The sequence below is a fragment of the Lissotriton vulgaris genome, chromosome 10 (assembly GCF_964263255.1).
Source record: "Lissotriton vulgaris chromosome 10, aLisVul1.2, whole genome shotgun sequence".
Lineage (NCBI taxonomy): Eukaryota > Metazoa > Chordata > Amphibia > Caudata > Salamandridae > Lissotriton > Lissotriton vulgaris.
In genome coordinates this window covers 277,130,587-277,148,540 of record NC_141698.1, presented here as the reverse complement: position 1 = coordinate 277,148,540, position 17,954 = coordinate 277,130,587, and the positions used below count along the sequence as shown (strand labels likewise).

The following is a 17,954-nucleotide window of genomic DNA, read 5'->3' as shown; positions in this document are numbered from 1 at the left end:
CTCACGCCCGCACCTCTCATTAGTGATCATACATCCTTTCCCTGAGCCCCTTCATCCTTTCCACTCTGTTTTGAGACTTTTCATGGGGGGTCTAATCTCCTCTGGGCATCCATCCCAGTTTCACGTGGGTGTGACATTGGGTAGCAAGTCAGTGGCGCCCAAATATACCTGGGCTTGGATGAGCTGGGCAGCAATTCGGCATAAGTGGTTAGTTGTTCCTGACAATATATCATATCAGCAAGCCAGTTCTTAAACTTGGGCGCCCTTCCCCTGCCCCACCGACACGCCACTCGTCTCTTGGCCATGAGTGGGGCTACATACCTGCGGTGTGTCACCTGTATGTTTTTAGCGTCTCCTAACAAAGCCATCAGAGGCGTCGGTTCAATGTATGTGCTAGTCATCTAAGTCAAAGCCTCAAAGATTTGTCCCCAATATTCATTCACCGCCGGGCAGTCCCATGCCAGGTGCAGAAAATCAGCATGCGGAGTATGACACCTTTCACATCTGTCCGTGTCTCTGAGCTTATATTTATACAACTTCATTGGTGTGTAATATAACCTATGCAGGTATCTATAGTGGATTATTCGTAACCTGCTACTCGCTGAAACTTTTTCAGTCTGCGCACAACTGTAGTCCCAATGCTCATCAGTAGGCGTGAAGCCTAGTTCCTCGTCCCAGCGCGTGCGGGACGGCGTAGTCAGTACTTCCCTTTGTTTGTGAACTGTGCGATATATTATTGAGCATAAATGGCCAATCTATGTATTGAAAATGACTAGTAGACTATTGATTATCACTCCTTACTTGGAATGAGACTAACAGGGGCATTTAATTACAGCTAACCCAGGAAATATATATCGGTGGCTCCTACTACCAGAACAAAGTTTTATCCCTATGTAATCTAAAGGTAATAATTTTCGATTTATAACTACCTCACGTTCTCCAGGCATAGAGCATAAATATAAAACATAACCTCATTGCCATTTACAGATACCCCTACGGATTATACCATAACAGTGAGAACTTTCTCCAGCTCACTACCGGATCACATAACCGGCCCAGTGCCCTCCTGGATTTATTTGGAGGCTACTTATATGATTAAGGTAACTTTTGAAGTGGGCATAATGGCTACAAAGAGCTATCCCCTTTTGCGAACAGATAAACTGTGACCCATCAATACGTGACCTAGATAAGATTTCAGGCATTTTCAGTATTATGAATTATAAAAGGTAACCTTATAGTGGGGAATAAGAGTAATACCAACCCACATAAGTGATTCCCTCTTTCACTATAATAGACAACATAGTGACCCACGAAATGGCATCAGTACCAATGCGCGATGCACTTTAGCAATACCATAACAATCAGCCACTTTTTTCTATCTTTTCTAGTGTAACACCAGCACCGTTTGTCGAATGCTATAGCTTAAGAAAAAAGATAAAATGTTGTTTTAGAAAATGATTCTGTATGAAAAATCAGGTTTGCAAAGAATAGTAATTTTATGTTTCCTTCTAGAACTTGGTCCAGAAGAAGGTTGTCTATTTACCTGTAACCGAAACGCCGCGTCGACCCCTGTTCCCTTGAACTTTTTAACCTGATGCTTATGTGATGTTTTTTTTAAAAATAACTTTTTATGAAATGTTATAACATACTACTTGTATGTTTTTTAATGATTTGTTGTAATTGTGTTGACAATGTGCTTTTGTTGAATAAATTGCTAAAAATATATATATATTTTTCTAAAACAATATTTTCTGATTTGTTTCTTATATTTGACGTATTGTGTGCTTTATTGCTGCTACATCTATAGCTGCTGGTGGTCTTCTAAGTATAACATTGTGTTTATGATTTATTTTATGCTCTGGTAACCAGCAGTAGTACAAGACTGGTATTGCTAAATATTGCAAAACGCAGTATACATTACTGTTCCATTTCCTACCCATGTTGTGGTAAACCTGTGGGACGTTCTCTGTTTTCCTACGATATATTATTGAGACCAGGCGTTTAGCTGACCTGTTTTGGAGAATCAGGTGTAGTGGTGCCAGCATTGGAGGATCAGCTGGGACTCCCTGTCTAAGCCTTATGTACAAAAAAGTATCTAGCGGGGTCTGTCTCTTGTCCTGAAATATACTTCCTGAGTCCCTAAACAATCTGTCTTGGTACAGGTCCCCCCAGGTATCGATTCCAGTTCGCTCTCTGAATTAATGAAATACTGTTTCCTGGAGAAGGGGCATATCCGGGTGAAACACCAGGGGTAAGAGTGGGGAATAAGCCATAGGGGCATTTAGCAGCTGTTCAATGCCCCGCCATGCTGTGGTAGTAGCATTGGCAGTAGTCTGCGTCCTCTCATGAGCACACAGAGCTGCATAGATTGCGCCCTCGATCGGCAACGGGTGTGCCAGCCAATGTTCAGCCGCCACTTGTGGCATGTGTTTCGGTTGGTTCACCCAGAAGTACAAATAGAGGGCCTGTGCGCTAATGTAATACAGTTCGAAGTCTGGGATTCCAAATTCCCCCTTCGAATAGGGTCTTATCAGGACATTCCATTCAACCTCGGTTGCCTACCCCCCATACTAGACGCGTCAGCTCCGTTTTAAGAACCCTAAAGAAATGCCTCCCTGGAGAATACGGTATGTTTAGGAAGAGGTATAGCAATTGGGGGAGTATCGCCATCTTAATCAGTGACGCTCGACCAGCCATAGGGAGTGGCAACGCAATTCAGTGGGTTACACAATCTCCGATGTGATTCAACGCAGTTCCATAATTAAGACGCATTAGCTCCTCCCTATCCCTGGTTATTCGGATGCGCAGATACCGCAATTCGTCTTCGCACCACTCAAGTGGGTAATCCAGTGCGAATCGGTTTACTGACGTGGTCAGAGGGAATAGACAAGATTTTCCCCAATTTATTTGGATCCCGGATAGTTTCCCGAATACAATAAACTCTCTAAGATGCTCGTTCAGATTGTGCTCGGGCTCCCTGACATACAATGTGATATCGTCTGCATATAACGAGATCAATATCTGCCTCATGTTACATCTCAGGGCTTTATCATTGTGGCACTGCCAAAGCCTTGCCGCCAATGGTTCTGTCCCAAGGGCTAAAAGTAAGGGGGATAGGCGGCACCCCTGTCGAGTACCCCGGGTGATCGGAAAAGTCTGGGATATGTGTCCATTCATGAGTACCCTAGCACCGGGTCTATGGTACATCAATTGGATCCAGGACAAAAAAAGGGGCGGGAATCCCATCCGTGCCATTATTCCAAAAATATATTCCCATTCAATTGAATCAAAAGCCCTGGTGGCGTCTAGAAAGACTGCCGCCAATGGTAAGTCAGGGGATACGTTGTTCAAAATGGTAAATAATGTTCTCAAATTGTGGGATGTGGCCCTTCCTGGGACAAATCCCGACTGATCTGGGAGGACCAGGTTCTCTAATAATAAGCGGAGCCTATTAGCAATGAGTTTCGCCAAGATCTTGGCATCACAATTTAGGAGCGACAGCGGTCTGTAAGACCCGCATTGCTAATGTGGTTTCTCCGGTTTCAAACAAGAGATTATTAGAGCTCTTATGGATGGTGGGAGGCTACCCACTTCCTGAGACTCCTCGTAGACTTCACGCCAAATGGGGGCATCAAATCTATATAGGTTTTGTAAAATTCTATCAGGATGCCGTCCTTTCCAGCTGCCTTTCCAGACTGTGATTGAATAATGGCTTCCCTGACTTCATCCAACTTCAAGGGAGCACATAGAAATCCCCGGTGCACGTTGCTTAACCATCCTAAGGTCACGTCCCCCAAGTATGCTTCCAAGTCATCCTTTCTAGTCGTGGTATATAGATCAGTGTAGTGTTGTGTGAAGGCTTGAAGGATGTGTTCCGTGTCTCGCCAAGTAATCCCCCCCTGGTCCACCACCTCTACCACGTAGTTAGAATATCGCGGTTTTCTAATTGTGTCTGCCAACGCTTTGCTGGGCCTTTCTCCCTCTCCGTATCTGCGCGCTACCCAATGCTTACCCCTAAACCTTGTTTCTCTCTGCGCCACGTCCATGTATTCTGTGAGTGTCTCTCTAGATTTTTGTTGCGTCGCACTGTCTGGACCTCTTGCCAACGCTTCATCCAATGCCTTGAGTTTTGAGTCAAGCCTGCGTAGTGTGTTGGTGATGTCTTTTAGTACCCCAGCTCCTTTAGAGATGCAAAACCCTCAGAGTGTTACTTTGAATGCCTCCCAGACGGTCTCCACACTCTTTACAGTGCCTTTATACCGTTCAAAAAAATCACATCTCCTACCGTAGCTCCTCCTGGAAAACTATATCTAATAGTATACGCACATTGAGTCTCCATGCTCCGCGCGGGGGACTGAAGTCTGCTGAGTTTAGTGTGAGCTTGACCGGAGCATGATCTGAATATGTCCTAGCTAAGTGCTGCACCTTTTGTATGATTGGGCCCAGCCCCCTAGATACAATCCAGTAATCTACTCGCGCCCATGACACAGCTTGTGCTGTGTAATGTGTTCCCTCCCGCCTCGAGGGGTTGGTGTGTCGCCACACATCAAGCAAGTGGTAGTCAGCGAGTGTAGCTTGTAAAATGAGGCTTGCCTTGGTGTAGTGGTGGGGCGCAGGGTGAGACCTGTCCATGGCAGGGTCATAGGTAACATTAAAATCCCCGCCCCAGATGACAGGATTAGAGCCCAGTGCATTAATTTCAGCCCATAATGTAGTTAAAAAAAATCCGGGGCATCCGTATTAGGCCCATAGCAGCAGGCCAAAGTTATTGATTCTGCCCCCAGTCTCCCCCACGCCAGGCAATACCGTCCCTGGGTATCACAGGAGGTTCCGGCCAGGTGAAAGGGGACCTGCTTCTTAATCAGTATAGCAGTGCCTCTAGCGTAAGATGAGTAGGATCAAAAGATTCTGTGTGTCGCCCATCTATTCGCAAATGTATTGGTCCTCTGGGGTGCAAGGTGAGTTTCCTGTAGTATGGCTATGTGCGTCTGCTGCTTATCTAGATACGCCAGAACTTGCCTCTTTTTCCTTGGGTCCCCCAGACCCCTGACATTCCAGGTAATGACATTCAATAGAACAGAGTAATTGCAAGCCATCTGCACATACATTCATCAAAGTCGGATCTAGCCCCTGGGGCGTACCGCGCGTTAGCCAGTCATGTGCAGTGTGTCGCGCCATGTTGCCTGTCCTGTTTCCTGCTTGGAACTGCCTTATCAAACCTACCGGCCTAAGAAAAACGTCCCTCCCATATGTGAGGTGCAAACTAGCAATATCCAATTCCCTCCAGCATTCACCCCCCTCCCACTGAAGCAGCCCCAACATGCCAGAAACATTTCCCCCCCCCCCCTGTTCCCATCTTTAACAACATCAACCAACTGCTCCTGCCAAAGTCCGCAGTGAAAAACAGTGGGGGAATACCCATTGGGGCGGTTCCAAGGTGACAGCACAACTGCCCCTCCATCCTGGAGCCCTTCACAGACGGTGGTATGTCTGGGCCCAGCGATGTAGAGGGTGCCTGGTGTACATTAAATCAGCTCGGAATGTCCTACCGGGTACTCGGGATTCGCAGTCCGTGATGCAAGTCCACCTGATACAGATCCGCCCTAGCTTGCAGATTCCTTCCAACCAATATAAACGTTCAATAACTGCTCGGTGCGTGGAAGTGCCTTCAGTCACTGCGAGTCGTCTTCCGCTCCTGTCGAGGAGGATTGTTGCGACACCGGTGCAGCTCCTGAGGAGCGGTTCGCTCTCTTCACTTGTTTGAGAAATTCCTCAACCTGCTGTGGATTGGTAAAAAAACGTTGATTCCCTTGGTAGGTGACTCTTAGGCGAGTAGGATATAGCAGCGCATAATCTATTTGTGCCAGTTTCAATTTATTTTTGACAGCCAGGAATTTGCGCCGTTCCTCCTGGACAAGAGGGGTGAAATCTGGGTAGATGGAGAACTTGTTGCCCTCTTACGTCAGTTGTTGCTTACTCCGTGCCACTCTCAACGCCACATCTCTGTCTCTGTAATTCAACAGCCTCGCAATGATAGGCCGTGGGGTACTGCCAGGCGCTGGTCGTGGTCGTAGCGAGCGATGTGCTCTCGCTACTATGAAGTGGTTTGATAAAGATTCCGCTCCTATCGAGGCCAGCAGCATCCGCTCCACGTAGTCTTCTATTCTGCCCGTGTTGGTCGACTCAGGGATTCCTACTATGCGTATATTATTGCGCCTACTGCGCGCTTCCAAGTCCTCGTTCTTGGCAGCTATCAGCTTCATGAGCTTATCCATCTGAGCGAGCTGCGACGTGGTTCTGGCTGTCGTGTCCTCTGTGTCTGAAATGCGTCTCCGCTTCGTCAGCCGGTCCTCGTGTCCCTCTAGCTTATGCGCGAAGGCGTCCATCCACGTGGACATCCTATCTACATTGTTAACAATGGTGGCGAATCCTTGGAGTACATCCTGTAGGATACTCTGCATGTCCGATGCATGCGTCGTCCCACTTGCCTGGGCTTCCTCTCTTCTGTTGCCATCTTGTTCCTCCTGCAGGTTTTTGGCATTTCGCTTCGCCGTTTCAAAATTCAATTTTTGCTGTCTGGTGTCTGGCTTGCCCATGTTTACTCTGGGAGAGTCCTCGGCTCCCCTCTGCCAACCTCACTCCAAGGTGCCTGTCGAATAGCGCGTTTAGCACTTGGGGGTAGGTGCATTCAGCGGTATACGCAGTATCGTTGTAGAGCTCGCCATTGTAATGCGCGCCACAGGGCAGCTTATTCCGTCTGGCAGTTCCGTTGGTAACCGCAAAAGGCCTCCGCCAGGCCAGCCCCACTCCGACGGCAAGTCTGGCGCTCTTTGCTTCCCTGCTCAGGCAACGCCTCTGGATGCGTCCCCTTCTTAATGGTACCTATCTCTCCCTCCAGGCACTGGTGGCAATGTCAGTTTTCGCTTGAAGTAGGCAACTCCAGGGCCTCTCTATTGCTCCCTTTCTGACTGACGGTGTGAGTCCTGAATAGTTCCCCACTTATCGTGTGCAGTTTGTAAAGGGTAGTCCTTCCCAGAGGCAGGCAGGCAGCCTCCCCCTCCTCGCCCCCTCTCCCAGGGCCCAGCACAGCTAATGTTCTACCCACCAAGTTGCGGGGGCCACGCCGTGTCCCAGTAGTCTCTCTCTGGGAGGGGAGGGGGGGGTCCGATCCTCCTTGCGCGTAGCTGTTAGCGCTTGTCCCCGCTGTCAGCGCTCTATTTTCACCCCCTTATCGCGGTCAGCGCTGGTGCCGCCACCGCACGCCGTCCTGCCCCTCTGCGAGTAGCCGCGGCTTCCTTCCTGACTCAGGTTATGTGAGTTCATCTCGCTATGGGGCCAGCACTCGCCCCCGATCTGCACTGGTGTTTGGGCAGCCCTTTGACGGTCCGCTGCAGCCGCGCCCCCGCCCAGTCAGAGGCCTCAACAGTGTCCCTCCGCAGCCTGTTTCTTCCCGTGCCGGCAACTTCTTTTAAATCATGCACTTTCCTAGTGCTGTGGCCGATTATCGAACGTCTTCGCTCCTACTCTTCTTGTGGGCCCCGCCTTACCTTCGCATTCGCCCGTGCCTTCTGTCTCGGCCCGTCAGATCTTCTCTCGTGGCCTGGACTCCTTGTGGCAGGCCGCGGGCTCTCCCAGTGCTCCGAGCAGGCTCAGCGCTCCACCCCCACAGTGTCCGAGCTCCCGGCGAAACTTCTTCGGGACGTTGCTGGGTCAGTTCAGTCCTAAATTTCATGAAACTTGCAGTGGAGCTCCCTTTCACCTTCTCAACCGTTTACCTCAGAATCACCCGTTTCTGTTAACGTTAACTCGAGATAATTGGCGGATATCTGCGCCAGGCTGCAGGAGCCTCACTAGAGTGCGGCCAGACTGCTTGTGCGCCACCTAGCGCGCCCCGTTCCTGTGACCCTTGAACGGTTGTTGACATCCTCTGTCCGGTTTGCCCTGAAGACGATTGTTGTAATGGCAGCTCACTCCTTCGGTCCTTGGCTCCTCGTCCTTGCAAAACTTCTAGATTACTCCTTCCTCTCTGGGACCCCCGGCTTTGTAGACCTCTTTCTCGTCGTCCTCGTAGATCATTGGAGCTTGTGACGCCGTCACCTGGTGTGGTCCAGACTCCCGGAAGGAAGGAAAGTTAAAGGGACCGCTACCATCCCCTGAGGAGTGTACCGATGGTGACTGCAAATAAAGTACAGGAGAGGTAAAAGGGGGCAAAAGGTCATATGTCTCCTCTTCTTCCCTATTCTGGGTAGGCACAGCCTAACACATCTCCCCTCTCTTGACATTTCACGGTCGGGGAACTGGAAAATATGTGATAGGAAGTCTCTATTCCCGTTGCATGCACCTCTCCCGGTGGTGGCCCTCAAAGGAAAAGGGTTGTTGGGAGAGTAACCAACGTAGGACACTGGGATTGTTCCCTTCGTTGCGGCTCAACCACTGAAGGGGAGCGTGGTTGGTATATAAGACAAAGGGGCTCCCTCCAGGTAGTAGCGTAGTTTATCTACTGCCTATTTGACCACCAGTCACTCCTCTTCAATGATAGGGTACTTTATCTCACAGGGAAATAATTTTCTGCTGATGAGTTCTATTGGATATACCTGTCCAACCTCCGACAACTGAGATAGTACGCCCCCAAGACCAGAACCAGAAGCATCCGTCTGGAGAATGAAGGGCTTTGTAAAATCGGGGGCTATCAGCACAGGGTTGGAGGCGATGGCTCGTTTTAGTTCCTGAAAGGCCCGACGTGCTGGGGGGAGAAGGTATTTTTCTTTAACGTCCTTTTTGAGGCGATTGGTTAAAGGGAATGCGATCTTGGAATAACGGGGAATGAATATACAATAGCACCCCAGTAGACCCGAGAACATCCTGATGTCACTTTTCGTAGTGGTAAAAAGGTGTTGTGATAGCTTTTGTTTTCTCTTGTTGTGGTTCAATAACCCTGTTCCCCAATTAGCGGACCTTCTGATACCCTACCCTGAACTTTTTATAGTTCACGTGAAGCCCAGCTTCTTTAAGAGCTTGTAAGACTCTGTGGCGATGCGTCAGATGTTGTTCCTAATCAGGACTGTATATCACAATGTCGTCCAGGTATGCAGAGGAGTAACACCGATGTTCCCGCAAAACCACGTCCATGAGTCTCTGGAACAGGGCCAGAGCACCCTGAAGGCTAAAGGGGAGGACAGTGAATTCATACAGTCCTGAGGGTGTCGTAAATGCTGTTTTGGCTTGGTCCTTTGCTGACAGAGGAACCTGCCACTACCGCTTGGTGAGGTCTAGTGTGGCGATATATTGGGCATCGCCTAGTTGTTCAATCAATTCGTCGACCCTAGGAAGGGGAGAAGAGTCGAATTTTGTGATGGTGTTTACAGCCCTAAAGTCAATACAAAACCTCACTGAGCCGTCCGGTTTAGGCACCAGGGCTACTGGAGAAGACCACTCGCTTTGGGAGGGGTGAATGACCCCCATCTTGAGCATGTTTTCGATTTCGTCCTCTATAGCAGTCCGACAGGGATGCGGTAGGGACGTTGTCTCACCACTCACCCGGGTATAGAAGGGATGGAGTGTTCCATGAGTGTGGTGCGACCTGGAGTGTCTGTGAATAAGGGGGAGACAGGAGACAACATTGTGTCCATTGCTCTCCGCTGTAATTCGGAGAGTACCTCATTGATATTCAGCATGTGCAAGGTGGAGGGAGAGTCATCAGGCTCTTGGACTAACATAAGACTGTTCTTGGGAGGGGGGTCTAACCATTTTTTCAGGAGATTGATGTGGTATATCTGTATTTTATTCTTAGAGAGGCGTAGAAGATAAGTGGTTAGGTCAATCTTATCGATCACTTCATAGGGACCTTTCCATTCTGCTCAGACTTTGGAAATGGAGGAGGGCAAAATAACCAACACCCAGTTGTGTAGTTGGAGGCGTCGCCATCTCTTCCCTTTGTTGTAGAAGACCTGCTGGCGCCTCTGGGCTTTCTGAAGGTTGGCATGGGCGAATTCCCGCAATTTACGCAGGCGGGACCTTAGGCCCTGGGTGTATTCGAGAAGGGTTTGACTCTCCTCTGGTTTCTTTAGTAATTTCGAGGAGGGTCCGTGGCTGTCTCCCATACAGGAGAACAAAAGGGGAACATCCTAAGCTGCTTTGTTTCTGACATCAGATGACGAACAGAGCCAATGGAAGCAGAGTGTCCCAATTTGTACCCTCAGCTGTCAACATTTTCTCTGGGGTTAGCTTGATGGTCCCGTTATATAATTTGCGTAAGCCATCTGTTTGAGGAGGATAAACTGAAGTTTGTATCTGTGTAATGTTCAGGGACTTACACACCTGGCCCATTAGCCAGGAAACAAACAGGGTGCCCTGGTCTGTGAGGATCCCCCAAGGAAATCCTACACAGGAGAACAATTCCAAGAGCTTCTCGCAGATATTGGCTGTGTTTGGGGTCCTCAAAGGGAATGCTTCAGGATATCTGGTGGCGTGGTCAATAAGGACTAGGACCAATACGTTCCCTTTTTTTGGATCTAGGCAAGGGCCTTATGAGGTCCATTGCAACCCGGTCAAATGGTTTTCCGATGATCGGTACGGGCTGTAGTGAACCGCCGGGGGATGATAGGTGTTCTTCTTTTGGCATATTTCACATTCATGGCAATACTATGTGATGTGGGCCAAGACAATAGAAGTGGTCAAGGAAATTTTGACTAGTTTTTTTGTGCACTGGTATGACCGGCCAGCAGGTGGCTATGCGCAAAGAACATTACCTGTTCTCGGAAACCCGAGGGACGAGCAGCTGCTCGGGACAAGAGGGGCTTGCTTTTCTACAAAGGAGGTCCTGTTTGATCACGAATGAAGGGTAGGTGCCAGAGAGAGAAGACGCTTGTTGCCATGCCATTTTAAGGGTGGGGTCATTTTTCTGGGAGTATTTTGAAGTTTTTGTCACCCAAACAAGGAGCCTGGGTAATGAGTATTGGTGGACTGTCTGGGTCTCTACCTTATTTCGGAGCAGCCCCATAAACTCAGGGTTATCAGTCCCTAGTATACGTTTCTCTGGGAGTCTGGGCAGGACCCCTACAGTTACTTGAAGGTCCTTCTCGTTTGGCACTCGTACCCCCACCTGGGCCACTGGGTATGTTTTGGCGTCCCCATAAATGCACCGAAAGGGCACTCTTAGGTGTGTGAGGATGTGTTCTGGTTTGACTAGGGCGCTTTAAATAATTGAGCAGTGTTTTTACATAAATCCCATTGATTACTAAACTTACATAAAAACAGGTTCCCATCTCTTCGGTGTACAGTACGTGCCAGGGAAGGTAGCCGACATCCATTGGTTCATCCGTGCTTTTTTTCTGCGGACAAAAACGGGCGATATGACCTCAGGACCTGCATTCAAAACATGAAGGTCCCTTTAATGTGACTGGTTCGGGTCTAGGATAGCGCACTTTTGGTGGTTCTGTCGGTAGCTTGTTGTATTTCTTTTCTGGTTTCCCTGGGCTAGGGTGTATGTTCTTCTCCACCTCCCAGGGGGAAGGCCTTGGTTGGGCTCGGGAATACGTGGTGGCCATTTCCACAGCTTGTTCTACCAAGAGGTGAGTGTGCTGTCTAAGCCACCTCTGTGGAAAAATAAAGGGCTTCCATGAATTGTTCGAGATAAATCAAGGACAAAGGGCCCGATGTAGGTAATCCTCATTTACCGACTCTAAAATACTGAATTTTATCGATTCGGTATTCTAGATTCGATAAATGAGATGTAGCTAAAAATTCACAATTTTTTACCGAATCGGTAGGATTTGGTAATTACCGAATCGGTATTTACCGATTCGGTAATTGCCATTGATTCCTATGGGCCTAGTAGACATAAGTCCTACGTCATATCTATCGGATATGTTATTCCACTGAGCAGAGCCTATTGGGAATATAGGAACTACATACACTACATGCCTTTCAACTGCCCATTCTAACTTTGGCCACGTATTAGTTGTTGGATTAGGATCTCTATGTCATTAGGATCTCTATGTCGGTTATCCAATGGACCTAGATCCCACTTCTGACACCATATGTAATGGGCAATGAAGGGCCAGAGTGGTAATACGATGTAAAAGAGGTTTTATTTTTATTCCAAGTCTCTTTTAGGTAAATGGTACAACTCTGCTTTGGGGTCCCTTTTGTCTTTACTTCAGAGGAAGGGTGTGGTGATGAGCCTTGTTGCCAGTAAATCAGGATGTCCCAAGTAACATGAAACCAAACATAATCGAATCGGTTTTAAGGCATGTACTCAGTTATCCGCTTTTTGTTGTACCAGCTCTTGCGCTGTTGCACCCCTCCTCCAAACCAAATCCGGATACGGGCTTCTTCCTCCTGGAGAGTGGCTGGCATGTAGATGGTACCAGATAGGGTCTGGCACCCTTGTCTCCGGGTCCAGTGACCCTGGAACTGTGGTCGACGTCCTCAGTCCGGTTTGTCCTGGAGGCCCGCCCTGGTACTCCTGACGATCGTTGTAATGGCAGCTCACTCCTTCGGTCCTTGGCTCCTCGTTCTTGTGAAACTCCTGGCTTCCTCCTTCCTCTCTGGGACTCCCGGCTATGGAGTCCCATTTCTCGTCGTCCTCGTAGATCATTGGAGCATGTGACGCTGTCACGTGGTGTGTTCCGGACTCCCAGAAATAAGGAAAGTTAAAGGGACCGCTACCGTCCCGCGAGGAGTGTACCAATGGTGACTGCATATAAAGTACAGGAGAGGTAAAAGAGGGGTAATCGGTCTCCTCTTCTTCCTTATCTTGGGTAGGCACAGCCTGACAAAAGATAAGTAACTTGTTTAACAAGGTAGTCTATTTTGGGTTTGATCACTGCTTCGATGGAAAGCCACTGATGTTCCTGCAAAAGAGGCGAGATGTGGTTACATTTCACGGTCGCTGCTATTCAGCCTAGAAATTGAATGTAGGGCTACCTTAGTAGTGACTTTTCTATATTCTTTTCTATACTCGGTAATCACCGGTTCCCAGTATCCAGTGGCACTGTATGAAACCTGCATTCGCTTACCCCGCCAATTTCAAGACACTGATCTAATTGGTGCAGTAGGCTGACAATTGGTATGGCACTGTATAATGTTATTACATTGTAAGACTCAAGGGGATACAGTTGATAAATGAGGGCAGTGTGAAAGGTGAGCATCTGATAGATGATGGGAGAACTAACAATCGCTGATATTGGTGAGGGGATTAGACTGTGTACATTTCTATGCAAAAAAGTTAATAATTCAAATGCATGCTCATGTTAGCTTTTAATATTATGTTGGGCACCTCCACTTTAACATTCGTATTATTCACTCGTGCTTATATTTTGTATGGTCTAGGAATGTTTTACCAAATATTTATGTAACTCAAACTTTTTTGCAGTAAATACTTTAAAAAGGCTCTCTAAGCAAGCAGCGTTGGTATGTTCTGAAACCAAATGGTACTGTGTTTTGGCGCACCCCCTTGTCCTTTCACAGTAAAATAATCCACAAGTTGAAATGTGCAGCTCAGCAAAATTGAATTCCTCCTACCTGCTTTCAGATTTGACGCATTTGGTCATTTATAACTCAGAAAATATTAGGGAATTTTCGTCTGAAAGCAAGCTGTCACTGCAGCTGAACATAAAGATCATGTTCCTTAGCTGGGGATCCAGCATTAGCCCTTTTTGAACTGAAGCATGCTAAGTTTTTCAAGGAGGCATTCATTGGATTAATGTAGGTGATGCCCCAGAGAGTTTCGTTTTTTTTTCTCATAGAAATTTTGGAGCTGCATTTGTTAATTAGACAGAGGAACTTAAACAAGACCCAGGAATGATTGTGCTGACTTGAGGGTCATGGAGATGAGGTTGTATTGGCTTCTTATTTGGTTCTCTGTCTTGTTGCTGCCCTGGACCATTTGGAGAGTCAGATGTGATCTTGAGCTCTTTGCAGGCCAAAGTTGAATTAATTTGCAAACCAGCAGCTCTAAGTCGGCATGAAAGACAAGCTATGTTGTAGTTGTCAGAGAAAGTGGTGGAACATGCTCAGAAGACATTTCATCTCCTTTTTAGGTCTCGTAGAGAGACCTATTACTGTTAAACCAGAAAATTTCTAACAGGCGGATTTCTAACAGTTCAAGAGAATAGAATCACTCGACAAGCTCCTCATGCACGAGCTTGCCCGAGCATTCCCCCTGCCAGCAGCATTTCTCCTGCACTCGGCCCACCCCCCTCCCTCTCCATATGGTGCGCTCTGCCTCAGGCCAGCATCTCTCCTCCCATAATTATTCACTGCAGGGCCTGCGTCTCGTCACCCTTCCTCCCAGTCCCCACAAGCAGGCTTCTCCAGTGGCTGCAGGCAAATCTGAGCCCCAACCTCTCTGACATCGCATCTCTCTTTCCATTTGTCTTCCCCAGCATTGGTGTTTTGAGCATGCTGGCACTGAAATGTAATGTGTGCCCCGGCATTTTTGGGGGATTACAACACTGTCGCAGAGGACTATTTACTGCATAATTATTGCTTTCTTTTGATCACGGTAGCTCTGAACGGTACACTATACTAAAGACTGATTTCGAGCTTACGTGTAGCGCTGTGACTAGAAATAGCTTTCTGACAGCACCACCACATTATCACTCAGCACAACCACATTATCACTCAGCACCACTCAGCGCAACCACAGCATCACTCAACGCAACCAAAGCACCACTCAGCGCAACAACAGCATCACTCAGCGCAACAACAGCATCACTCAGCGCAACCACATCATCACTCAGCGCAACCACAGCATTACTCAGCGCAACCACGCGACCACAGCATCACTCACTCAGCGCAACAACAGCATCACTCAGCGCAACCACATCATCACTCAGCGCAACCACAGCATCACTCAGCGCAACCACAGCATCACTCAGCGCCACCACAGCACCACTCAGCACCACCACATTATCACTCAGCACCACCACATTATCACTCAGCACCACCACAATATCACTCAGCACCACCACAGCACCACTCAGCGCAACCACAGCATCACTCAGCGCAACCACAGCATCACTCAGCACCACCACATTATCACTCAGCACCACCACATTATCACTTAGCACCACCACATTATCACTCAGCACCACCACAGCACCACTCAGCGCAACCACAGCATCACTCAGCGTAACCACAGCACCACTCAGCGCAACCACATCATCACTCAGCGCAACCACATCATCACTCAGCGCAACCACATCATCACTCAGCGCAACCACATCATCACTCAGCGCAACCACATCATTACTTAGCGCAACCACATCATCACTCAGCTCAACCACAGCATCACTCAGCGCAACCACAGCATTACTCAGCACCACCACAGCATCACTGGTTCAAATATGTTCTCTCAATGTTTCAAGCTTTATTACAAATTTCACAAAAAGATGTTAATATTTCACTTCTGTTCTTGGATTTTCTTCACAATAAAATAAAGCATCACTCCGCGCAACCAAAGCATCACTCAGCGCAACCACAGCATCACTCAGCGCAACCACAGCATCACTCAGCGCAACCACAGCATCACTCAGCACCACCACATTTTCACTCAGCACCACCACATTATCACTCAGCACCACCACATTATCACTCAGCACCACCACATTATCACTCAGCACCACCACATTATCACTCAGCAGCACCACTCAGCACCACCACAGCATTACTCAGCGCAACCACAGCATCACTCAGCACCACCACATTATCACTCAGCACCACCACATTATCACTCAGCACCACCACATTATCACTCAGCACCACCACATTATCACTCAGCACCACCACAGCACCACTCAGCACCACCACAGCATTACTCAGCACCACCACCGCATTACTCAGCAGCACCACAGCATCACTCTGCACCACCACAGCATCACTCAACACCACCACAGCACCACTCTGCACCACCACAGCACCACTATGCACCACCACAGCACCACTCTGCACCACCAGAGCACCACTCTGCACCACCACAGCACCACTCTGCACCACCACAGCACCACTACAGCATCACTCAGGTGCACCACAACATCACTATCTGCTACAACAGCATTACTGAACACCACAGCATCACTTATCCCCAAAACAACATCACTCAGCGCCACCACAGCATCAATCTGTGCAACCATTCAACAACAACTGGTTCAAATATTTTCTGTCAATGTTTCAAGCCTAATTACAAATGTCATAAAAAGATGTTAAATGTTTTCCCTTCTGTTCTTCTTAAAACATTGTGATTTGTCAGATCAATAGGTGTAAGACAGGGGAAAACTAAACATGTACCTTTACTAATGCTATAGATGTAACATTTGCTAACTTTATAACTATTGGCATTTCTAATAACAAAATGAATACTTTTATATCTTGAAAAACAAACAAAAATTAAAAAATATTTAAATTTTACACACCAAGGGCCAGATGTAGGTAAATCCGATTTCCCGACTTTTAAATACCGAGTCATACCGATTCGGTATTCAAAAGTCGGTAAATTGGAAGAAGGCAGATGTAGGTAAAAAATTACCGAATCTGTAAGAGTCGGTATTTGCAGATTCTGTAAATACCGAATCTGTATTTCCCATTGATTCCTATGGGCCTTGAAGCCCATAGGAATCAATGTGAAATACAGATTCGGTATTTACAGAATCGGTAAATACCGAATCCTGCAAGGGTGCAGGGGGTGTCACTTTGACATCCTCTAGCACCCCAATTCTGGACATGTGTGCAATGTGGCACACAGACATGCCCTAAGGGCATGTCTGTGTGTCACATTGCACAGGTGTGCATGCACAGATGTGCATGCACACCTGAATTCGGTATTTTACCACCCAATAGGATTGGGTGGTAAAATACCGATTTTTAAGGGCCTGTGGCACTCTTAGGAGTGCCACCTACATATGGTTTTTCCGAATCGGTAAATATACCGATTCGGTATTTTACCGATTCTGTAAATTTACCGATTCGGTAACTTTACAGAATCGGTAAAATATAGGTCCCCTACATCTGGAAACCCTAATACCGGTCGGTAACGGCCGAATTCGGCCGTTACCGACCGGTATTAGGGCTCCTACATCTGGCCCCAAAAGCTCAAACTTTTCTATTGCGAGACCTATTGCATTGCAAATGCTTGTTTAGTAAAGGTTTTTCAGTCTGATCATTCATAAAAATGTATCCTTGGTGCTGGTGGTGTACATTAATGTATGATAAGTGCAGGACTTAAGTCATAGGATAGTTTCATGGTACCTTACAATGAGCAGTTCTCTTTCAGAGATGTTTATTTTCAAGGAGTTTGTTCTAAGATCTGAGTTGATAGTTCACTAATGATTTTTGCTTGTTGGTGATTCCTGTGTTATATTGTGTCTTAAGCATTTGAGTGGCAGAGAACGTTATGGTCTTCCATGGTTTTGTTAAAGGGACTGGCATAGAAATTGAGAATCGCAGAGTAGAGGGGTAGGTGTAGACCGCAACAGAAAAAGTCACTGCGCTCGTGCATCACACACCCAACAGTAAGGCTATAGTTTTAGCCATTGGTTATGTTTTGAGGGGGAAAAAACTAACTTGGGTGGGGGCAAGGTGCAGTCTTTGATATAGCAATGTCTCTGATGTCCTTCTCTGACAGTCTTTGACACTTTGAATAGATGCCATGTGCCCCAACAAAGTAGTGTCGGCTGTTTTGTCTCATTGGCTGGCAGCCAGCAGAACCTACATCCTTTTCTCATTACTTGGTATTGAGGTGTTCCCATTTTTCTATTCAGCAAATTTACTCCTTCCTGCTTTCTTCTTTCTATCCAGTTACCCTCTTTTGAAGCTTCCTTTGCCGGGGACAGGTCCTGTGGAGTACACCACATCTGTGAGAGATTATTCTCCTCCGCCTTTGGAACCGGCTCCGCCACCGACAGACCCTGGCGAACGCCCTGATTGGGTATGAGCTGCTGCTTTTTATTTTCGAT

At 47.5% G+C, this 17,954-nt stretch overlaps 1 protein-coding gene across 2 annotated transcripts in view; it reads left to right on the top strand.

Annotated features, from left to right (window-relative positions):
- The window catches only part of SCAP (SREBF chaperone), an 833,069-nt gene that overhangs the window by 330,668 nt on the left and 484,447 nt on the right, over window positions 1-17,954 (top strand). For both annotated transcript variants that reach the window (XM_086941009.1, XM_086941010.1), the window contains one exon: window positions 17,797-17,926. In XM_086941009.1, coding sequence (XP_086797135.1) covers window positions 17,797-17,926 — 130 coding nt within the window. The remainder of the gene's footprint in view (window positions 1-17,796; window positions 17,927-17,954) is intronic.